At 29.9% G+C, this 18575-nt stretch overlaps 1 protein-coding gene across 3 annotated transcripts; it reads right to left on the bottom strand.

Moving 5' to 3' along the window:
• Positions 1-496: 496 nt before the first annotated feature.
• Positions 497-18469, bottom strand: LOC130894082 (GDNF-inducible zinc finger protein 1-like). 3 transcript variants are annotated; one of them, XM_057800654.1, is made up of 9 exons: positions 18287-18469; positions 17981-18198; positions 17603-17924; positions 16564-16803; positions 16032-16103; positions 5649-5788; positions 2701-2917; positions 2521-2635; positions 497-1067 (listed from the first exon to the last, which is right to left on the bottom strand). In XM_057800654.1, the coding sequence occupies exons 2-9, from the start codon at positions 18170-18172 to the stop codon at positions 1049-1051; spliced, it is 1317 nt and encodes a 438-aa protein (XP_057656637.1). In that variant the 5' UTR covers positions 18173-18198; positions 18287-18469; the 3' UTR covers positions 497-1048. The 3 variants fall into 3 exon arrangements, with proteins under 3 accessions (XP_057656637.1, XP_057656638.1, XP_057656639.1); XM_057800655.1 differs by lacking the exon at positions 18287-18469 and having other exon boundaries at positions 17981-18279; XM_057800656.1 differs by lacking the exons at positions 497-1067; positions 2521-2635; positions 2701-2917; positions 5649-5788 and adding an exon at positions 7813-8193 and having other exon boundaries at positions 18287-18466.
• Positions 18470-18575: the final 106 nt, after the last annotated feature.

Raw genomic sequence — 18575 nt, 5'->3', positions numbered from 1 at the left:
GACAAATTTTATATCAAAATTAGTCAATTGTATGACGATGAGTGCTGATAGTAAGACAATTAGAGGTCGATTCATACACTTGACGTTGCTGCCTTTAACAAAAAAAAATTGATATTCTTTTTGACGTGTGTACGGCTTTTCGTTTTGTTTGTAATTGGGTATTTATGGATGATATTACGGAAAATTACGAATATGAAACAAGCAAAACCAAAAGACTACCATAAAAAAAACAAACAGAAATAACCTCAACATTACGCTCTAACGTCATACGTCAAAATCACGTGACAGAATCAAACGGATGTGACTGGCTCTTTTCTGTTGCTACGAACGTTTGACAGATAAAATTCGTTGAAAGTCACCAATGGTAGATCGGCAAACGGCAACGTCACACTATAAATGGTCTTATTCATTTTAATGTTTTAATTAAAGCAAACGTCAACGGCCGATTCATAAACTTGACGTTGCTGCTTTATGTTTTTTGTGATATTTTTGTGGTTTTGTTTGTAATCCGATATTTATGGACGATATTATGGAAATAGAAGAGTTTTTTTCATTGGGACAAACGTTAACGGATGAAAAAGATAAAAATCGTTTATTTTGAAAGTCACCTTGAGATTAGATCACGATTACACTGTTTGACGCGCGTTTTGATAACCAAATAATCGTCTTCAGGGTCTATAGACGATTAATTGGTTATAGAAACGCGCGTCAAACAGTGTAATCGTGAGTGTTGGTGCAGTAGTGGTGTAAACAGTGTGCAAGTACTAAAAAAATTCTCTTAAGGTGTTTTTAGCTTCGAAAATTTTAGATAATGTCATATAGGAAGTTGGTAGGGCAGCGCAAACACCATTTTTTAATGTAAATCAACAACAAACAAAATTTTTATTAACAAAAAATAAACTTACAAATTTTTTACAACAAATAAACAGATTAATAAATTATAAAATTATTTTTAGTTGAAACTATTTGATGAATTAGTGTTTTCTTTTAATTAAAACCGAAAATTAATATTTTGACACATCTTTTTTCTGTTATTTCGACTAAGATTTCATTTGTTCATTTGATCTCTGGAATAAAATAATGTCAGATATTAAAAAAACAAGTTTTTTTATTTACAAAAAATATGTTTCCAAATTAGACAAATATGAGACCCCCTGGGTAGCAAAACACCGGAAATATTATTATTTCCACTGTTAATAGCAGCGATGGACACACACGAAACAACTGCTTCACCTAAATACTCCTAGTGGCCGGACTTTTAATCGGATACGATCATATAAGACGCCATCTCCATAACATTGGCATCACCGACGATCCGGAGTGCCGCTGATGCATGGAGAAGGACGAAACGAAAAGAAATCGCGCCGATTATGTATACAAATAATTCGTATAAGAAACGTATGGCCGTTAACTGTCACAACGTCGCCAATTTGGAGTGTTGGAGAGTCTGGAAACTGTGGCGACGTCGCCAATGCGAGCTGCGTCTCGCTGACTCAGCGTTCAACCGGACCGGATCTGATCGAATGAGTTTCGATACGGGAGGATTCACCGTAGAAATGAAAAATCGACCGTGACCGAGAAAATTGATTCGACGAATTCGAGAAGACGTGAATCAACCGAAAGAACTCTAGAGCTCGGTACTTTTGTACAAATTTTTGAACATAAACGGACAAGGAGGCAACTACGAGGCGGTTCTCACGATTTCGCCACTATTTTTTGTCTAGATATGGTGCGCACAGCCCAAATTCGTTTTATACCACAAATTTAGTGATACTGCCATCTTCAGCCATAAATTAGCGACAAAACAAGCCGATAATCCCGTATGCAGAACTAGGGGTAGTCAATTTGCTCGGTAGGGGGCGAGATTTGACAGTTACGGCGGCAAAAAGCAACAAAATACGGAGACGAGCTTGTTAGGTTAGGTTAGGTTCGATAATTCGTCGAAAGATGATTAGAAACTGGGAAGGATGTTTTCTTATTTTATGAAAATCTCGATCGAATGTTGTTTCGATTGGTTGATGCGATTTTCGAGATCGTTCGGAAGGTTTTTCAGCAACTAGCTTTGTCTGGTCGGCTCACTGGAAACTACTGGAAACGCCCGTGTTTTTCCCCCGGTTTTCAAGGCTCCAAGACACCCCGAAAACGTTTCTTTTATTATCCTTCCGCTTAGGATTCTTTCTCATAACCAAATCACGTTTACCCGTCATCCTTACGGTTAAATCTCGATTTTTAAAATTGATAGTCTCCCCGAGTATGTTGATATCTTTCAAAAATAATTCGTCTTGGCGGAAAACTCGTTCCTCGGAGGACAGATTCGATGTTTCGCCGCATTTAACATAAAACTTGTTCGTTCAAAGTTCCAATTTTGTATTTTTACATCATGTTACTTTCAAAAATGAAGTTTCCGTTGTGCAGGATTGAAATTCGAGTCGCGGAAGTGAAAGGGATAAACGAATCGGTCTAGCGGGAGTCTTTACTTTTTTCACACACCTCGTAGTAAATAAAATGAGTTTTACTTACCCAAAATATCGCACTGCTTTCATTTTAAAAGCAGTCGAATTCTCTTTACATTTGTAAGCCAATACTTGCTTTATCCTACTTATTTCTACCATTGGAAATCTATTTGCTACATACGCTAGAAATAAAAAAGAAAAAAAAATAGAAAAATTTCGTTCGCAGATATTTTTTGTATAAACGTACATATAATTGCTTGTACTTTGGCACGATCTAAAGCCGGTTTTACCGGTCTTTCCCCGTTTCCGGCACGACTCCATCTTTGGCCTGTTACCGAACAAGTCGCCAGTTCGGCGGGGCTGAACAGTATAGTTGCCAGACCTCTAGTTAATTTTCTATAATCATTCCATTTTACGCTACGTAATTGATCTTCGTATATTTCTATTCCTTCTCCAAGTTTTATCTAGAAAATTCATCGACTCTACGTAAACTAGTAAAAACTCGGAATCGCAAATAAAACCGAAGATGGATGGAATTGAGAAAGATGTATACTCAATGTAAGATTAAAAAAGAAGAAAAGTTCTCGCGTGTCAATCTAACGAAATGTCAAAATCAGCTGTTGCTCATTTGAAAAATGGCCGCTGTGGGGCAAACAAATTCTAAATGTAAAGTTATTTGTTGGATTTTCGACGTTATTATTTCCAGTTTTATTGCCAAATAGCTTCTTAATGAAATGCGGAATTTCTTCTTGAAAATGTGGTTATGTCGTTTTTTTTTTCAATAATGCAGTGTTGGAAATTAAGAAAGATGTATACTCAATGTAAGGTGAAAAAAGAAGAAGCCTTCGGAAAAGTTCTCGCATGTCAATCTAACGAAATGTCAAAATCAACTGATGCTCATTTGAAAAATGGCCGCCGTGGGGCAAACAAATTCTAAGTGTAAAGTTATTTATTGGATTTTCGACGTTATTATTTCCAGTTTTATTGCCAAATAGCTTCTTAAAGAAATGCGAAATTTGTTCTTGAAAATGTGGTTATGTCGTTTTTTTTTTCAATAATGCAGTGTTGGAAATTAAGAAAGATGTATACTCAATGCAAGGTGAAAAAAGAAGAAGCCTTCGGAAAAGTTCTCGCATGTCAATCTAAAGAAATGTCAAAATCAACTGATGCTCATTTGAAAAACGGCCGCCGTGGGGCAAACAAATTCTAAATGTAAAGTTATTTATTGGATTTTCGACGTTATTATTTCCAGTTTTATCGCCAAATAGCTTCTTAATGAAATACGGAATTTGTTCTTGAAAATGTGGTTATGTCGTTTTTTTTTAATAATGCAGTGTTGGAAATTAAGAAAGATATATACTCAATGTAAGGTGAAAAAAGAAGAAGCCTTCGGAAAAGTTCTCGCATGTCAATCTAAAGAAATGTCAAAATCAACTGATGCTCATTTGAAAAATGGCCACCGTGGGGCAAACAAATTCTAAATGTAAAGTTATTTATTGGATTTTCGACGTTATTATTTCCAGTTTTATCGCCAAATAGCTTCTTAATGAAATACGGAATTTGTTCTTGAAAATGTGGTTATGTCGTTTTTTTTTAATAATGCAGTGTTGGAAATTAAGAAAGATATATACTCAATGTAAGGTGAAAAAAGAAGAAGCCTTCGGAAAAGTTCTCGCATGTCAATCTAAAGAAATGTCAAAATCAACTGATGCTCATTTGAAAAATGGCCGCCGTGGGGCAAACAAATTCTAAGTGTAAAGTTATTTATTGGATTTTCGACGTTATTATTTCCAGTTTTATTGCCAAATAGCTTCTTAATGAAATGCGAAATTTGTTCTTGAAAATGTGGTTATGTCGTTTTTTTTCAATAATGCAGTGTTGGAAATTAAGAAAGATATATACTCAATGTAAGGTGAAAAAAGAAGAAGCCTTCGGAAAAGTTCTCGCATGTCAATTTAAAGAAATGTCAAAATCAACTGATGCTCATTTGAAAAACGGCCGCCGTGGGGCAAACAAATTCTAAGTGTAAAGTTATTTATTAGACAGTATGGCTTATTATCTGGATTATCAGTTTGCAACCTTAAGAAGTACTCACTCGTGTTTGATATACTTCTACGCAACAATCGAAAAGTTTACTTGCAGACTAATTTTCATGAAAATTCAAAAAGATTCAGTTTCGGCTGTTGAAAGTATCTGCGGAGTCCTCTTAACACCATAAAATAGAACAATAACACGACAAAACGAGGCCCACTACAGGAAAAAACCAAAAAAAGTTTATTGTTTTAGGTATTTTTAGTATTATTTCACTCTTTTCAATAAAATTATTATTTTTATAACCTAATACCAACTACACTGTCTATTTTCACTCGCAACCAACTTCACTACATATTAGCTAACACGGGCACATACTAGAAATTCGATTGTTTACCCCACGGCCGCCATTTTGACATAGTCCAGCTGTTTTCTTAGAATATATCGAATCACTTACATCAATCGATTGATGCCAGCTTGGGCGTTTTACTTCGAAATATGAGGGAAAATATTTGAAGAGAATTTTTTGTTCTATACAATAAAACTGTTAAATTCGATAGTGCTTTGTAAATAAGTCAATATAAAAATAAATATTTGTGGCTGTCTATAAAGATTAGGAAACAAAACAACCGAATTACTGGAAAAAATCAAGAAAAACTAACACGGGCACATACGAGAAAATGAATTGTTTACCCCACGGCCACCATTTCGACGTAGATCAGCTGATTTCTTAGAATAGATCAAATCACTTACATCAATCGATTGATGCCAGCTTGAGCATTTTCTCCGAAATATCTGGGAAAATTTTTGAGAGAATTTTTTGTTCTATACAATAAAACTGTTAAATTTGGTAGTTTTTGTAAATAAATCAATATAAAAATAAATATTTGTGGCTGTCTATAAAGATTAGGAAACAAAACAACCGAATTACTGGAAAAATTCAAGAAAAACTAACACGGGTACATACGAGAAAATGAATTGTTTACCCCACGGTCGCCATTTTGACGTAGATCAGCTTGGAGTATAAATGAATGGGAAAAGTTGAACTATAAGTACCAGAAAATTATTTATTCATAATAATTGATATGTATATGGAAATAAAGAATGAAAATATTGAAAAACGTTACACGATTCTGCAATTTTAATTGTTATTTTGAGTCTTACCAGTCTATTTCTTCTCTCGTTTTTTTGTCTTTCGCCTACTATCGGTGGTAGTTCAGTCGAATCTTCGTATAAATTCATCTGTTGATCGTTATTATTAAAAAACCAACTTTCCATCGATTTTCTCCTTTTAAACTTCAAACCTATCAAACGTAAAAGTACTGAACACACTGTTTACGCTACGACGGCAAAAAAGCAAAATTTTCAAAAAAGATCCATCGTAGATTTGATGGTTCACTTTCACTCTCTGAAGATGATAATTTGGTTATCGAAACGCACGTCAGACAATGTATAAGTGTTGTTGACAAAGCTCTCAATTAGAATTTTTTTTTTTTCAGGAAATTCCGCAATACAAGATTTGGATTAAAAGTTTTTGAGGTTATAAAATATTTTATTTGGTATTTTACCGTTTCCATTCTAAACGACGAGTTGTAACAAGTTAGAAGTTTAAAAACCGTTTTTGGATGTGTGCCAACAAGTAATTTGATTAAAAACGAACTCCAGATGTGTTCTAATAAGTTAGAAGCCTGAAAACATTCTCTGGTCATGTTATAACAAGTAAGAAGCTTCTAAACAGTATCCGGACGTGTCCTAACAAGTCATGATAGAAAATTATATCCATATGTGTGCTAACAAATTGAAAGCTTGAAAAACGTTTTTGGATGTATGTGTACTAATAGGTTAGAAGCCTGAAAACATTCTCTGGACGTGTTCTAGCAAGTTAGAAGTTTAAAAACTGTTTTTGGATGTGTCCCAACAAGCTCCAGATGTGTCTTGACAAGTTAGAAGCCTGAAAACATTCTCTGGTCATGTTATAACAAGTAAGAAGCTTCTAAACAGTATCCGGACGTGTTCTAACAAATCATGTGATAGAAAATTATATCCGGATGTGTTCCAACGAGTTAGAAGCTCAAAAACCGTTTTTGGATGTGTCCTAACAAGTCATATGATAGAAAATTATATCCGGATGTGTTCTAACCAGTTAGAAGTTTGAAAAACGTTTTTGGATGTATGTGTACTAATAGGTTAGAAGCCTGAAAACATTCTCTGGACGTGTTCTAGCAAGTTAGAAGCTTAAATACCGTTTTTGAATGTGTCCCAACAAGTAATTTGATTAAAAACGAGCTCCAGATGTGTCCTAACAAGTTAGAAGCCTGAAAACATTCTCTGGTCATGTTATAACAAGTAAGAAGCTTCTAAACAGTATCCGGACGTGTTCTAACAAGTCTTGTGATAGAAAATTATATCCGGATGTGTTCCAACGAGTTAGAAGCTCAAAAACCGTTTTTGGATGTGTCCTAACAAGTCATATGATAGAAAATTATATCCGGATGTGTTCTAACCAGTTAGAAGTTTGAAAAACGTTTTTGGATGTATGTGTTCTAATAGGTTAGAAGCCTGAAAACATTCTCTGGACGTGTTCTAGCAAGTTAGAAGTTTAAAAACTGTTTTTGGATGTGTCCCAACAAGCTCCAGATGTGTCTTGACAAGTTAGAAGCCTGAAAACATCCTCTGGTAATGTTATAACAAGTAAGAAGCTTCTAAACAGTATCCGGACGTGTTCTAACAAATCATGTGATAGAAAATTATATCCGGATGTGTTCCAACGAGTTAGAAGCTCAAAAACCGTTTTTGGATGTGTCCTAACAAGTCATATGATAGAAAATTATATCCGGATGTGTTCTAACCAGTTAGAAGTTTGAAAAACGTTTTTGGATGTATGTGTACTAATAGGTTAGAAGCCTGAAAACATTCTCTGGACGTGTTCTAGCAAGTTAGAAGTTTAAAAACTGTTTTTGGATGTGTCCCAACAAGCTCCAGATGTGTCTTGACAAGTTAGAAGCCTGAAAACATCCTCTGGTAATGTTATAACAAGTAAGAAGCTTCTAAACAGTATCCGGACGTGTTCTAACAAGTCATATGATAGGAAATCAGCCCCGGATGTGTTCTAGCAAGTTAGATGCTTCATTGTTGTGTCCATTTTCAGATAGAATTCCTGTTTGTTGTTAACTGGGATGTGTATCGGTTGACGTTCGATGGTTTATGATAAGTTAGGTGGATAACTTTTTATAACGGTCAGTTACCCCTAATTAGCACTATTGTGAACAAGTATGAAAAGTGTATATATTCATGTCACTAAAAAAATAAATAAATAAATCGACAGAAAAGTCATTAATCGAAACTTTATTTAAAAATAAATAAGAACCGTACAGTTTAAATAAAGTAATCGATTAATTTTGACTCTTGTAATTAATCATTTTGATTTTACTGTCGTTTTTGTCTTGGTTCAAATCGAAAAACTTGTTAGTCTTTTCACTTTGACCTGCATATTTATAAAATCCTAAATTGGTGTTATTGTGGGCACTTATAACGTGTCTTCTGAGATAAAGGTCTGTCTTGAATTGTTTCTGGCAGTAGACGCACTGCACGTAAGTCGGATAATGTATCAGTCTCATGTGTTGTCTTAAATTCGAAAGGTTACTATAAACTTTTCCGCATTCTTCGCACGGTCTGGGATCCAAAGAATGTAGTTTTCTTATGTCGTTGCCTGCAACAAACCAATTTTTAAATTAAATAATAATTCGTTGCAAACAAGACATTTTTTATCCACTTAATCACAATGTTTCATTTTTTTTATATATATATATATATATATATATATATATATATATATATATATATATATATATATATATATATATATATAAACAATTAAAAGTCAACACTTGGTTGTTGTTTATATTCATATTTAGTTTTCTATTTGTCATGAACAATTTTTTAACGTTACAAAATATTTTTTTCAATTTAGATTTAGTCGAATGCTTTTGTCATATCAACAAAACATGCCTGTGTGACATGTATATTGGAAATTAGTGGTAAAGTAAGTTTTGGAAGAATCTAGTTTCAGTTTAAATATTTTCATTTGTCTATGAATCCTGATTTTACTAAAATTGAATCAAAAATAACTTTTTTAGTAACGAGTCATGTCAAAAGTTACCAAATTTTGCGCAAAAAACACTTAAAAGTCTCAATCTTTCAATTTTTAAAAAATCTTATACAGGGTATGCTCAGAAATTTTTACCTAATTCGGTCCTTTGGAGGATTTTCCTAATAATTTTTTCAACTCAAAATTTTTTTGAAAAATTCTACTACTTTTACCAAAAATTAAGTTTTTAGTAACAAGTCATGTCAAAAATTACCAAATTTTGTGTAAAAAACACTTAAAAGTCCCAATCTTTCAATTTTTAAAAAATCTTATACAGGGGATGCTCAGAAATTTGTACATAATTCGGTCCTTTGGAGGATTTTCCTAATAATTTTTTCAATTCAAAATTTTTTTGAAAAATTCTACTACTTTTACCAAAAATTAAGTTTTTAGTAACAAGTCATGTCAAAAATTACCAAATTTTGCGCAAAAAACACTTAAAAGTCTCAATCTTTCAATTTTTAAAAAATCTTATACAGGGTATGCTCAGAAATTTTTACCTAATTCGGTCCTTTGGAGGATTTTCCTAATAATTTTTTCAACTCAAAATTTTTTTGAAAAATTCTACTACTTTTACCAAAAATTAAGTTTTTAGTAACAAGTCATGTCAAAAATTACCAAATTTTGTGTAAAAAACACTTAAAAGTCCCAATCTTTCAATTTTTAAAAAATCTTATACAGGGGATGCTCAGAAATTTGTACATAATTCGGTCCTTTGGAGGATTTTCCTAATAATTTTTTCAATTCAAAATTTTTTTGAAAAATTCTACTACTTTTACCAAAAATTAAGTTTTTAGTAACAAGTCATGTCAAAAATTACCAAATTTTGCGCAAAAAACACTTAAAAGTCTCAATCTTTCGATTTTTAAAAAATCTTATACAGGGTATGCTCAAAAATTTTTACCTAATTCAGTTCTTTCGAAGATTTTCCTACTAATTTTTTCAACTCAAAATTTTTTTGAAAAATTCTACTACTTTTACCAAAAATTAAGTTTTTAGTAACAAGTCATGTCAAAAATTACCAAATTTTGCGCAAAAAACACTTAAAAGTCTCAATCTTTCAATTTTTAAAAAATCTTATACAGGGTATGCTCAGAAATTTTTACCTAATTCGGTCCTTTGGAGGATTTTCCTAATAATTTTTTCAACTCAAAATTTTTTTGAAAAATTCTACTACTTTTACCAAAAATTAAGTTTTTAGTAACAAGTCATGTCAAAAATTACCAAATTTTGTGTAAAAAACACTTAAAAGTCCCAATCTTTCAATTTTTAAAAAATCTTATACAGGGGATGCTCAGAAATTTGTACATAATTCGGTCCTTTGGAGGATTTTCCTAATAATTTTTTCAATTCAAAATTTTTTTGAAAAATTCTACTACTTTTACCAAAAATTAAGTTTTTAGTAACAAGTCATGTCAAAAATTACCAAATTTTGCGCAAAAAACACTTAAAAGTCTCAATCTTTCGATTTTTAAAAAATCTTATACAGGGTATGCTCAAAAATTTTTACCTAATTCAGTTCTTTCGAAGATTTTCCTACTAATTTTTTCAACTCAAAATTTTTTTGAAAAATTCTACTACTTTTACCAAAAATTAAGTTTTTAGTAACAAGTCATGTCAAAAATTACCAAATTTTGCGCAAAAAACACTTAAAAGTCTCAATCTTTCAATTTTTAAAAAATCTTATACAGGGTATGCTCAGAAATTTTTACCTAATTCGGTCCTTTGGAGGATTTTCCTAATAATTTTTTCAACTCAAAATTTTTTTGAAAAATTCTACTACTTTTACCAAAAATTAAGTTTTTAGTAACAAGTCATGTCAAAAATTACCAAATTTTGTGTAAAAAACACTTAAAAGTCCCAATCTTTCAATTTTTAAAAAATCTTATACAGGGGATGCTCAGAAATTTGTACATAATTCGGTCCTTTGGAGGATTTTCCTAATAATTTTTTCAATTCAAAATTTTTTTGAAAAATTCTACTACTTTTACCAAAAATTAAGTTTTTAGTAACAAGTCATGTCAAAAATTACCAAATTTTGCGCAAAAAACACTTAAAAGTCTCAATCTTTCAATTTTTAAAAAATCTTATACAGGGTATGCTCAGAAATTTTTACCTAATTCGGTCCTTTGGAGGATTTTCCTAATAATTTTTTCAACTCAAAATTTTTTTGAAAAATTCTACTACTTTTACCAAAAATTAAGTTTTTAGTAACAAGTCATGTCAAAAATTACCAAATTTTGTGTAAAAAACACTTAAAAGTCCCAATCTTTCAATTTTTAAAAAATCTTATACAGGGGATGCTCAGAAATTTGTACATAATTCGGTCCTTTGGAGGATTTTCCTAATAATTTTTTCAATTCAAAATTTTTTTGAAAAATTCTACTACTTTTACCAAAAATTAAGTTTTTAGTAACAAGTCATGTCAAAAATTACCAAATTTTGCGCAAAAAACACTTAAAAGTCTCAATCTTTCAATTTTTAAAAAATCTTATACAGGGTATGCTCAGAAATTTTTACCTAATTCGGTCCTTTGGAGGATTTTCCTAATAATTTTTTCAACTCAAAATTTTTTTGAAAAATTCCACTACTTTTACCAAAAATTAAGTTTTTAGTAACAAGTCATGTCAAAAATTACCAAACTTTGCGCAAAAAACACTTAAAAGTCTCAATCTTTCAATTTTTAAAAAATCTTATACAGGGTATGCTCAGAAATTTTTACCTAATTCGGTCCTTTGGAGGATTTTCCTAATAATTTTTTCAACTCAAAATTTTTTTGAAAAATTCTACTACTTTTACCAAAAATTAAGTTTTTAGTAACAAGTCATGTCAAAAATTACCAAATTTTGTGTAAAAAACACTTAAAAGTCCCAATCTTTCAATTTTTAAAAAATCTTATACAGGGGATGCTCAGAAATTTGTACATAATTCGGTCCTTTGGAGGATTTTCCTAATAATTTTTTCAATTCAAAATTTTTTTGAAAAATTCTACTACTTTTACCAAAAATTAAGTTTTTAGTAACAAGTCATGTCAAAAATTACCAAATTTTGCGCAAAAAACACTTAAAAGTCTCAATCTTTCGATTTTTAAAAAATCTTATACAGGGTATGCTCAAAAATTTTTACCTAATTCAGTTCTTTCGAAGATTTTCCTACTAATTTTTTCAACTCAAAATTTTTTTGAAAAATTCTACTACTTTTACCAAAAATTAAGTTTTTAGTAACAAGTCATGTCAAAAATTACCAAATTTTGCGCAAAAAACACTTAAAAGTCTCAATCTTTCAATTTTTAAAAAATCTTATACAGGGTATGCTCAGAAATTTTTACCTAATTCGGTCCTTTGGAGGATTTTCCTAATAATTTTTTCAACTCAAAATTTTTTTGAAAAATTCTACTACTTTTACCAAAAATTAAGTTTTTAGTAACAAGTCATGTCAAAAATTACCAAATTTTGTGTAAAAAACACTTAAAAGTCCCAATCTTTCAATTTTTAAAAAATCTTATACAGGGGATGCTCAGAAATTTGTACATAATTCGGTCCTTTGGAGGATTTTCCTAATAATTTTTTCAATTCAAAATTTTTTTGAAAAATTCTACTACTTTTACCAAAAATTAAGTTTTTAGTAACAAGTCATGTCAAAAATTACCAAATTTTGCGCAAAAAACACTTAAAAGTCTCAATCTTTCAATTTTTAAAAAATCTTATACAGGGTATGCTCAGAAATTTTTACCTAATTCGGTCCTTTGGAGGATTTTCCTAATAATTTTTTCAACTCAAAATTTTTTTGAAAAATTCTACTACTTTTACCAAAAATTAAGTTTTTAGTAACAAGTCATGTCAAAAATTACCAAATTTTGTGTAAAAAACACTTAAAAGTCCCAATCTTTCAATTTTTAAAAAATCTTATACAGGGGATGCTCAGAAATTTGTACATAATTCGGTCCTTTGGAGGATTTTCCTAATAATTTTTTCAATTCAAAATTTTTTTGAAAAATTCTACTACTTTTACCAAAAATTAAGTTTTTAGTAACAAGTCATGTCAAAAATTACCAAATTTTGCGCAAAAAACACTTAAAAGTCTCAATCTTTCGATTTTTAAAAAATCTTATACAGGGTATGCTCAAAAATTTTTACCTAATTCAGTTCTTTCGAAGATTTTCCTACTAATTTTTTCAACTCAAAATTTTTTTGAAAAATTCTACTACTTTTACCAAAAATTAAGTTTTTAGTAACAAGTCATGTCAAAAATTACCAAATTTTGCGCAAAAAACACTTAAAAGTCTCAATCTTTCAATTTTTAAAAAATCTTATACAGGGTATGCTCAGAAATTTTTACCTAATTCGGTCCTTTGGAGGATTTTCCTAATAATTTTTTCAACTCAAAATTTTTTTGAAAAATTCTACTACTTTTACCAAAAATTAAGTTTTTAGTAACAAGTCATGTCAAAAATTACCAAATTTTGTGTAAAAAACACTTAAAAGTCCCAATCTTTCAATTTTTAAAAAATCTTATACAGGGGATGCTCAGAAATTTGTACATAATTCGGTCCTTTGGAGGATTTTCCTAATAATTTTTTCAATTCAAAATTTTTTTGAAAAATTCTACTACTTTTACCAAAAATTAAGTTTTTAGTAACAAGTCATGTCAAAAATTACCAAATTTTGCGCAAAAAACACTTAAAAGTCTCAATCTTTCGATTTTTAAAAAATCTTATACAGGGTATGCTCAAAAATTTTTACCTAATTCAGTTCTTTCGAAGATTTTCCTACTAATTTTTTCAACTCAAAATTTTTTTGAAAAATTCTACTACTTTTACCAAAAATTAAGTTTTTAGTAACAAGTCATGTCAAAAATTACCAAATTTTGCGCAAAAAACACTTAAAAGTCTCAATCTTTCAATTTTTAAAAAATCTTATACAGGGTATGCTCAGAAATTTTTACCTAATTCGGTCCTTTGGAGGATTTTCCTAATAATTTTTTCAACTCAAAATTTTTTTGAAAAATTCTACTACTTTTACCAAAAATTAAGTTTTTAGTAACAAGTCATGTCAAAAATTACCAAATTTTGTGTAAAAAACACTTAAAAGTCCCAATCTTTCAATTTTTAAAAAATCTTATACAGGGGATGCTCAGAAATTTGTACATAATTCGGTCCTTTGGAGGATTTTCCTAATAATTTTTTCAATTCAAAATTTTTTTGAAAAATTCTACTACTTTTACCAAAAATTAAGTTTTTAGTAACAAGTCATGTCAAAAATTACCAAATTTTGCGCAAAAAACACTTAAAAGTCTCAATCTTTCAATTTTTAAAAAATCTTATACAGGGTATGCTCAGAAATTTTTACCTAATTCGGTCCTTTGGAGGATTTTCCTAATAATTTTTTCAACTCAAAATTTTTTTGAAAAATTCTACTACTTTTACCAAAAATTAAGTTTTTAGTAACAAGTCATGTCAAAAATTACCAAATTTTGTGTAAAAAACACTTAAAAGTCCCAATCTTTCAATTTTTAAAAAATCTTATACAGGGGATGCTCAGAAATTTGTACATAATTCGGTCCTTTGGAGGATTTTCCTAATAATTTTTTCAATTCAAAATTTTTTTGAAAAATTCTACTACTTTTACCAAAAATTAAGTTTTTAGTAACAAGTCATGTCAAAAATTACCAAATTTTGCGCAAAAAACACTTAAAAGTCTCAATCTTTCAATTTTTAAAAAATCTTATACAGGGTATGCTCAGAAATTTTTACCTAATTCGGTCCTTTGGAGGATTTTCCTAATAATTTTTTCAACTCAAAATTTTTTTGAAAAATTCCACTACTTTTACCAAAAATTAAGTTTTTAGTAACAAGTCATGTCAAAAATTACCAAACTTTGCGCAAAAAACACTTAAAAGTCTCAATCTTTCAATTTTTAAAAAATCTTATACAGGGTATGCTCAGAAATTTTTACCTAATTCGGTCCTTTGGAGGATTTTCCTAATAATTTTTTCAACTCAAAATTTTTTTGAAAAATTCTACTACTTTTACCAAAAATTAAGTTTTTAGTAACAAGTCATGTCAAAAATTACCAAATTTTGCGCAAAAAACACTTAAAAGTCTCAATCTTTCGATTTTTAAAAAATCTTATACAGGGTATGCTCAAAAATTTTTACCTAATTCGGTTCTTTCGAAGATTTTCCTACTAATTTTTTTTAACTCAAAATTTTTTTGAAAAATTCCACTACTTTTACCAAAAATTAAGTTTTTAGTAACAAGTCATGTCAAAAATTACCAAATTTTGCGCAAAAAACACTTAAAAGTCTCAATCTTTCGATTTTTAAAAAATCTTATACAGGGTATGCTCAGAAATTTGTACCTAATTTGATTATTTTCTATTTAGTTTTTTTTTTCAAAAAGTGTGTTACATTATTTTCAATATAGGATGGGCAAAAAGTGATAAAAAAGTCAAATAATTCCACAACCATTATTTATAAATATAGAACATGCATGTATCAAATGATTTTCATTTTTATTCCATTACAGGTATAAATATACATGGTGTACCAGTTAAAAAAAAAGAGATTTTGTTATTTACAAAATTCAAAACTCATACAATAAAAAAAAGATACCCAGTATGGTTCTAGACCCAAAAATCACGAAAAGTTTGAAAATTATACCAGTTAGCCTCATTTTTATTTTGCGGAATTTTCCAAATATATTTATTTTTCAGTAAAAATCTTTTCGAAACCATGCGAAAATCAAGACCCAAGAAAATATGGGGTGTTCCATTTAAAATTCCAAAGTTGATGTCGATACCGAAGAATTGGGACACCCTGTATAATCCAAAAGTCGATAATCTAAAAATTCCTTTAAATACAAAGAACTTTTGTAACTGAAGTTTCTCGATAACCCTTACAGGTTTTGAAAAAAGTATATGGGTCACCTCATGTTTGACACCCTGTACATAATAGAGCATATAAGAGACTTGGGGATTTATTTAAAGAAATTCTGATAATTTTCAACTTGATCCTGTTTGTTTTCAAATTTTTTAGACATATTTGTTGGTATTTCTGGAACCGTTGGTGATATTCATACTGAACACACTATTTACACTACCACTACACCAACACTCACAATTATACTGTCTAACGCACCCATCAATGAACCTTCTCACTCTAAAATTAATTCCACCGGGTTCATTGGTGGGTGCGTTCGACAGTGTAATTGCAGGTGTTGGTGTAGTGGTAGTATAAATAGTGTGTTCAGTACATATTTGTTAATCGTTTAGTTAGTTCTATACTATACGAATGGAACAAAACTATTGAACATTGTGATTAAGTAGAACCCAGCCTTAAGAACGAGAAAAAGTTGTGTAAACATGTAAAATATTTTCATTGATCTAACGAATATCACTTACCGTGTCCTAATTGTTCGTGTTTAGTATCTTTTTCATAAAACCCGGAAGACTGCGGTATAATTTCCATTCCACCTGAAAGATAATGTTTTTATAATAAAAAATGACATAATTTGTCATTTTTCTATAATTCGGGAGACATGTTTGTGAGCTGATGAAATTTTATTGACTCCAATCGAGTCAATTTAATTTTTATCGACGCCAATAGAGGAAAGTAAACAAATCAATCAGAATAAAAATTGATTCACATTTGAATAACATTTCCAGAATTTTAATATAGTAAAACATTAAGAAAATATAAAACAATGAGGTTATGTTGATAATTGAATACCATGAATTTTATATATAAATGATGAATACATAAGAATTTGGAAACTAGGAAATATATTAGAGTTAGTACACCTCGGTGTTTAATTTTACCTCAATCCCAATACGATAAAGCTTATACGAAGGTATATATCACATTATTATCGACCAAAAGGAAGAATTGATGATCTTTGCAGCGATTGTTTAGTTTATAAAATATGATAATCACCTGACATTTCTCTAATATGAGTGGTCGGAAACAATCCTAAAAGACCTTCGTTATCCTCTCTACCATCTTCGTCATCAGCTACATCGCTTAGATAATCTGGTAATTCGAGTTTCGGTTGAGTCGTTTTCGTAAATTCTTTATTTTTGTTTTCAGTTATGTCTTTCAAGTTGAAAACACTCACAGCCACATTTTCCTGCTTCGAAGACAACGATTCTGTTTCAGACTTACATACTTTTTTGGCTGAAGATGACAAAAAATATCAAAATATCAAAATGTAAATGACCACAAAAACACTCACAGCCACATTTTTCTAACCTCAAAGACAATGAATCTGTTCCAGACTCGACTATTTTCAACTTTTTTGGAAATTTCTCCAATATATTCTAATATATTATTTATGGAAGGATAACTTTCCAAAATACCAGAAAATAGTTTGCTATGGGGCTCTTTTAGTAATTTAATGGACTATTTCCATCTTTTTAAGAAATTTGTGAAATACATTTCAATATATTATTTATTTAAGCATAACTTTTCAAAATACTACAAAACAGTTTACCATGGGGCTCTTTTAATACCTAAGTTCCCATGAAAATAATGACTCATAAATGACTATAAGTATTTATATAAAAATAAATAATATTAATAATAGAGTTTCAGTCATATCAATAGTAAATTCTTTATTTTTGTTTTGAATTTTGTCTTTTAAGTTGAAAAAACTCACAGCCATATTTTCCTGCATCAAAGACAATAATTCTTTTTCAGACTTCATACTTTTATGGTAAAAGATTAGAGAAAATATGAATTTAATCGTCTACTTTCAACTATGTGAGAATTTTCACATATAAATTTCAATTTATCATTTATTTAAGCATTACTTTTCAAAATAACACAAAATAGTTTACAATGGGGCTCTTTTAGTGAGTTATTTTAAAAATGACCAGAAATAAATAATTTTGATGCAGATTTGTTTCCTTCAAAATTCTCTTTTTGAAACAACAAAAAATGGTCTAAGCTACTTACTTTAAAAAAATGTACTTACTTGGTGGACTAGAAGGTGGTAATAATGTTTCAGGAACGTCTTGACTAGAAGTTACAGTACTATTTGGATTTGGAGACTTATTTAATTTATGTTTGGAGCTGTGCTGAGAATAAACAGTGTCTTGAGTGTCATCTTCTTTTTGTAAATCAGATGTAGTGTCCGTCAACCCTCGAATTTTTAGGGACTCCGCAGTTTTAAGAAATGTTGATAGATGAGCTTGAGCGATGTTCACTTCTCCAGCATACATAAATTCTATTAAAGACGTGATATGTTTAGCTTCGACATCTCTCATAAATATAATTGGATGAGGACAGGGGTTCGTCTACAAAAAAATATAATTTAAAATTAAGTTATCAATAGTTTAATATGATTTGGTACCTTGAATAATTCTTTGAAGAAAGGACTGCAAGCTGATAAAACGACTTTATGTGCTTGTAATCTCTGACCATCGCAAGCAATTGTAACATCAGTGAAATCCTCGTCGTAACGCAAAGTCTCAAATTGGGACGTGATATTTGCTTGAAAATTGTTCCATTTTAAACAGAAATGTTGATCATCAGCAATTGCCATTATTTAAATTACAATAATACCTGAAACTTTAATAAAATTCAGGATTTGGTAAACAAATTGACTGCATACAGTGCCATTGCCGAGCGGACATTTAAAAATAAACTACTGTCTTGCCTTTTAATTTTAATCAATATTGATATTTCTTTTGACCAACCAAGAAAAAGAGCTATTCCCTGTAGTGTCTGGGAAATTTGGAAGTTTTTCTTCACATTCTTATTAACCTTAAATCATTTTTATTCATATGATAAATTTCAGTGATATATTTTTGACATTTCATTATTAAAATAAATTTTTAGTAAATTTTGTTTTTATTCCAATTGTAACCTATACATATAAATTTTTTATGTTATATTAAAAACATTTATTATAACCATAATAAAGTATTCTAAAAAAATATGTAAAT

Source organism: Diorhabda carinulata, chromosome 5, assembly GCF_026250575.1.
Source record: "Diorhabda carinulata isolate Delta chromosome 5, icDioCari1.1, whole genome shotgun sequence".
NCBI classification, from domain to species: Eukaryota; Metazoa; Arthropoda; class Insecta; order Coleoptera; family Chrysomelidae; genus Diorhabda; species Diorhabda carinulata.
The sequence above is the reverse complement of the archived record's forward strand: the minus strand, read 5'-3'. Positions and strand labels throughout refer to the sequence as shown.

Excerpts from the sequence above, each read along its gene's own strand:
- LOC130894082 (XM_057800654.1), bottom strand. The coding sequence starts at position 18,172 with ATGGCAATTGCTGATGATCAACATTTCTGTTTAAAATGGAACAATTTT. Across the intron at positions 16,804-17,602 it reads ACCACCTTCTAGTCCACCAA|CCAAAAAAGTATGTAAGTCT; the intron begins GTAAGTACATTT and ends TGTCATCTTCAG. Across the intron at positions 2,918-5,648 it reads ACGAGAGAAGAAATAGACTG|ATAAAACTTGGAGAAGGAAT; the intron begins GTAAGACTCAAA and ends TGAATTTTCTAG.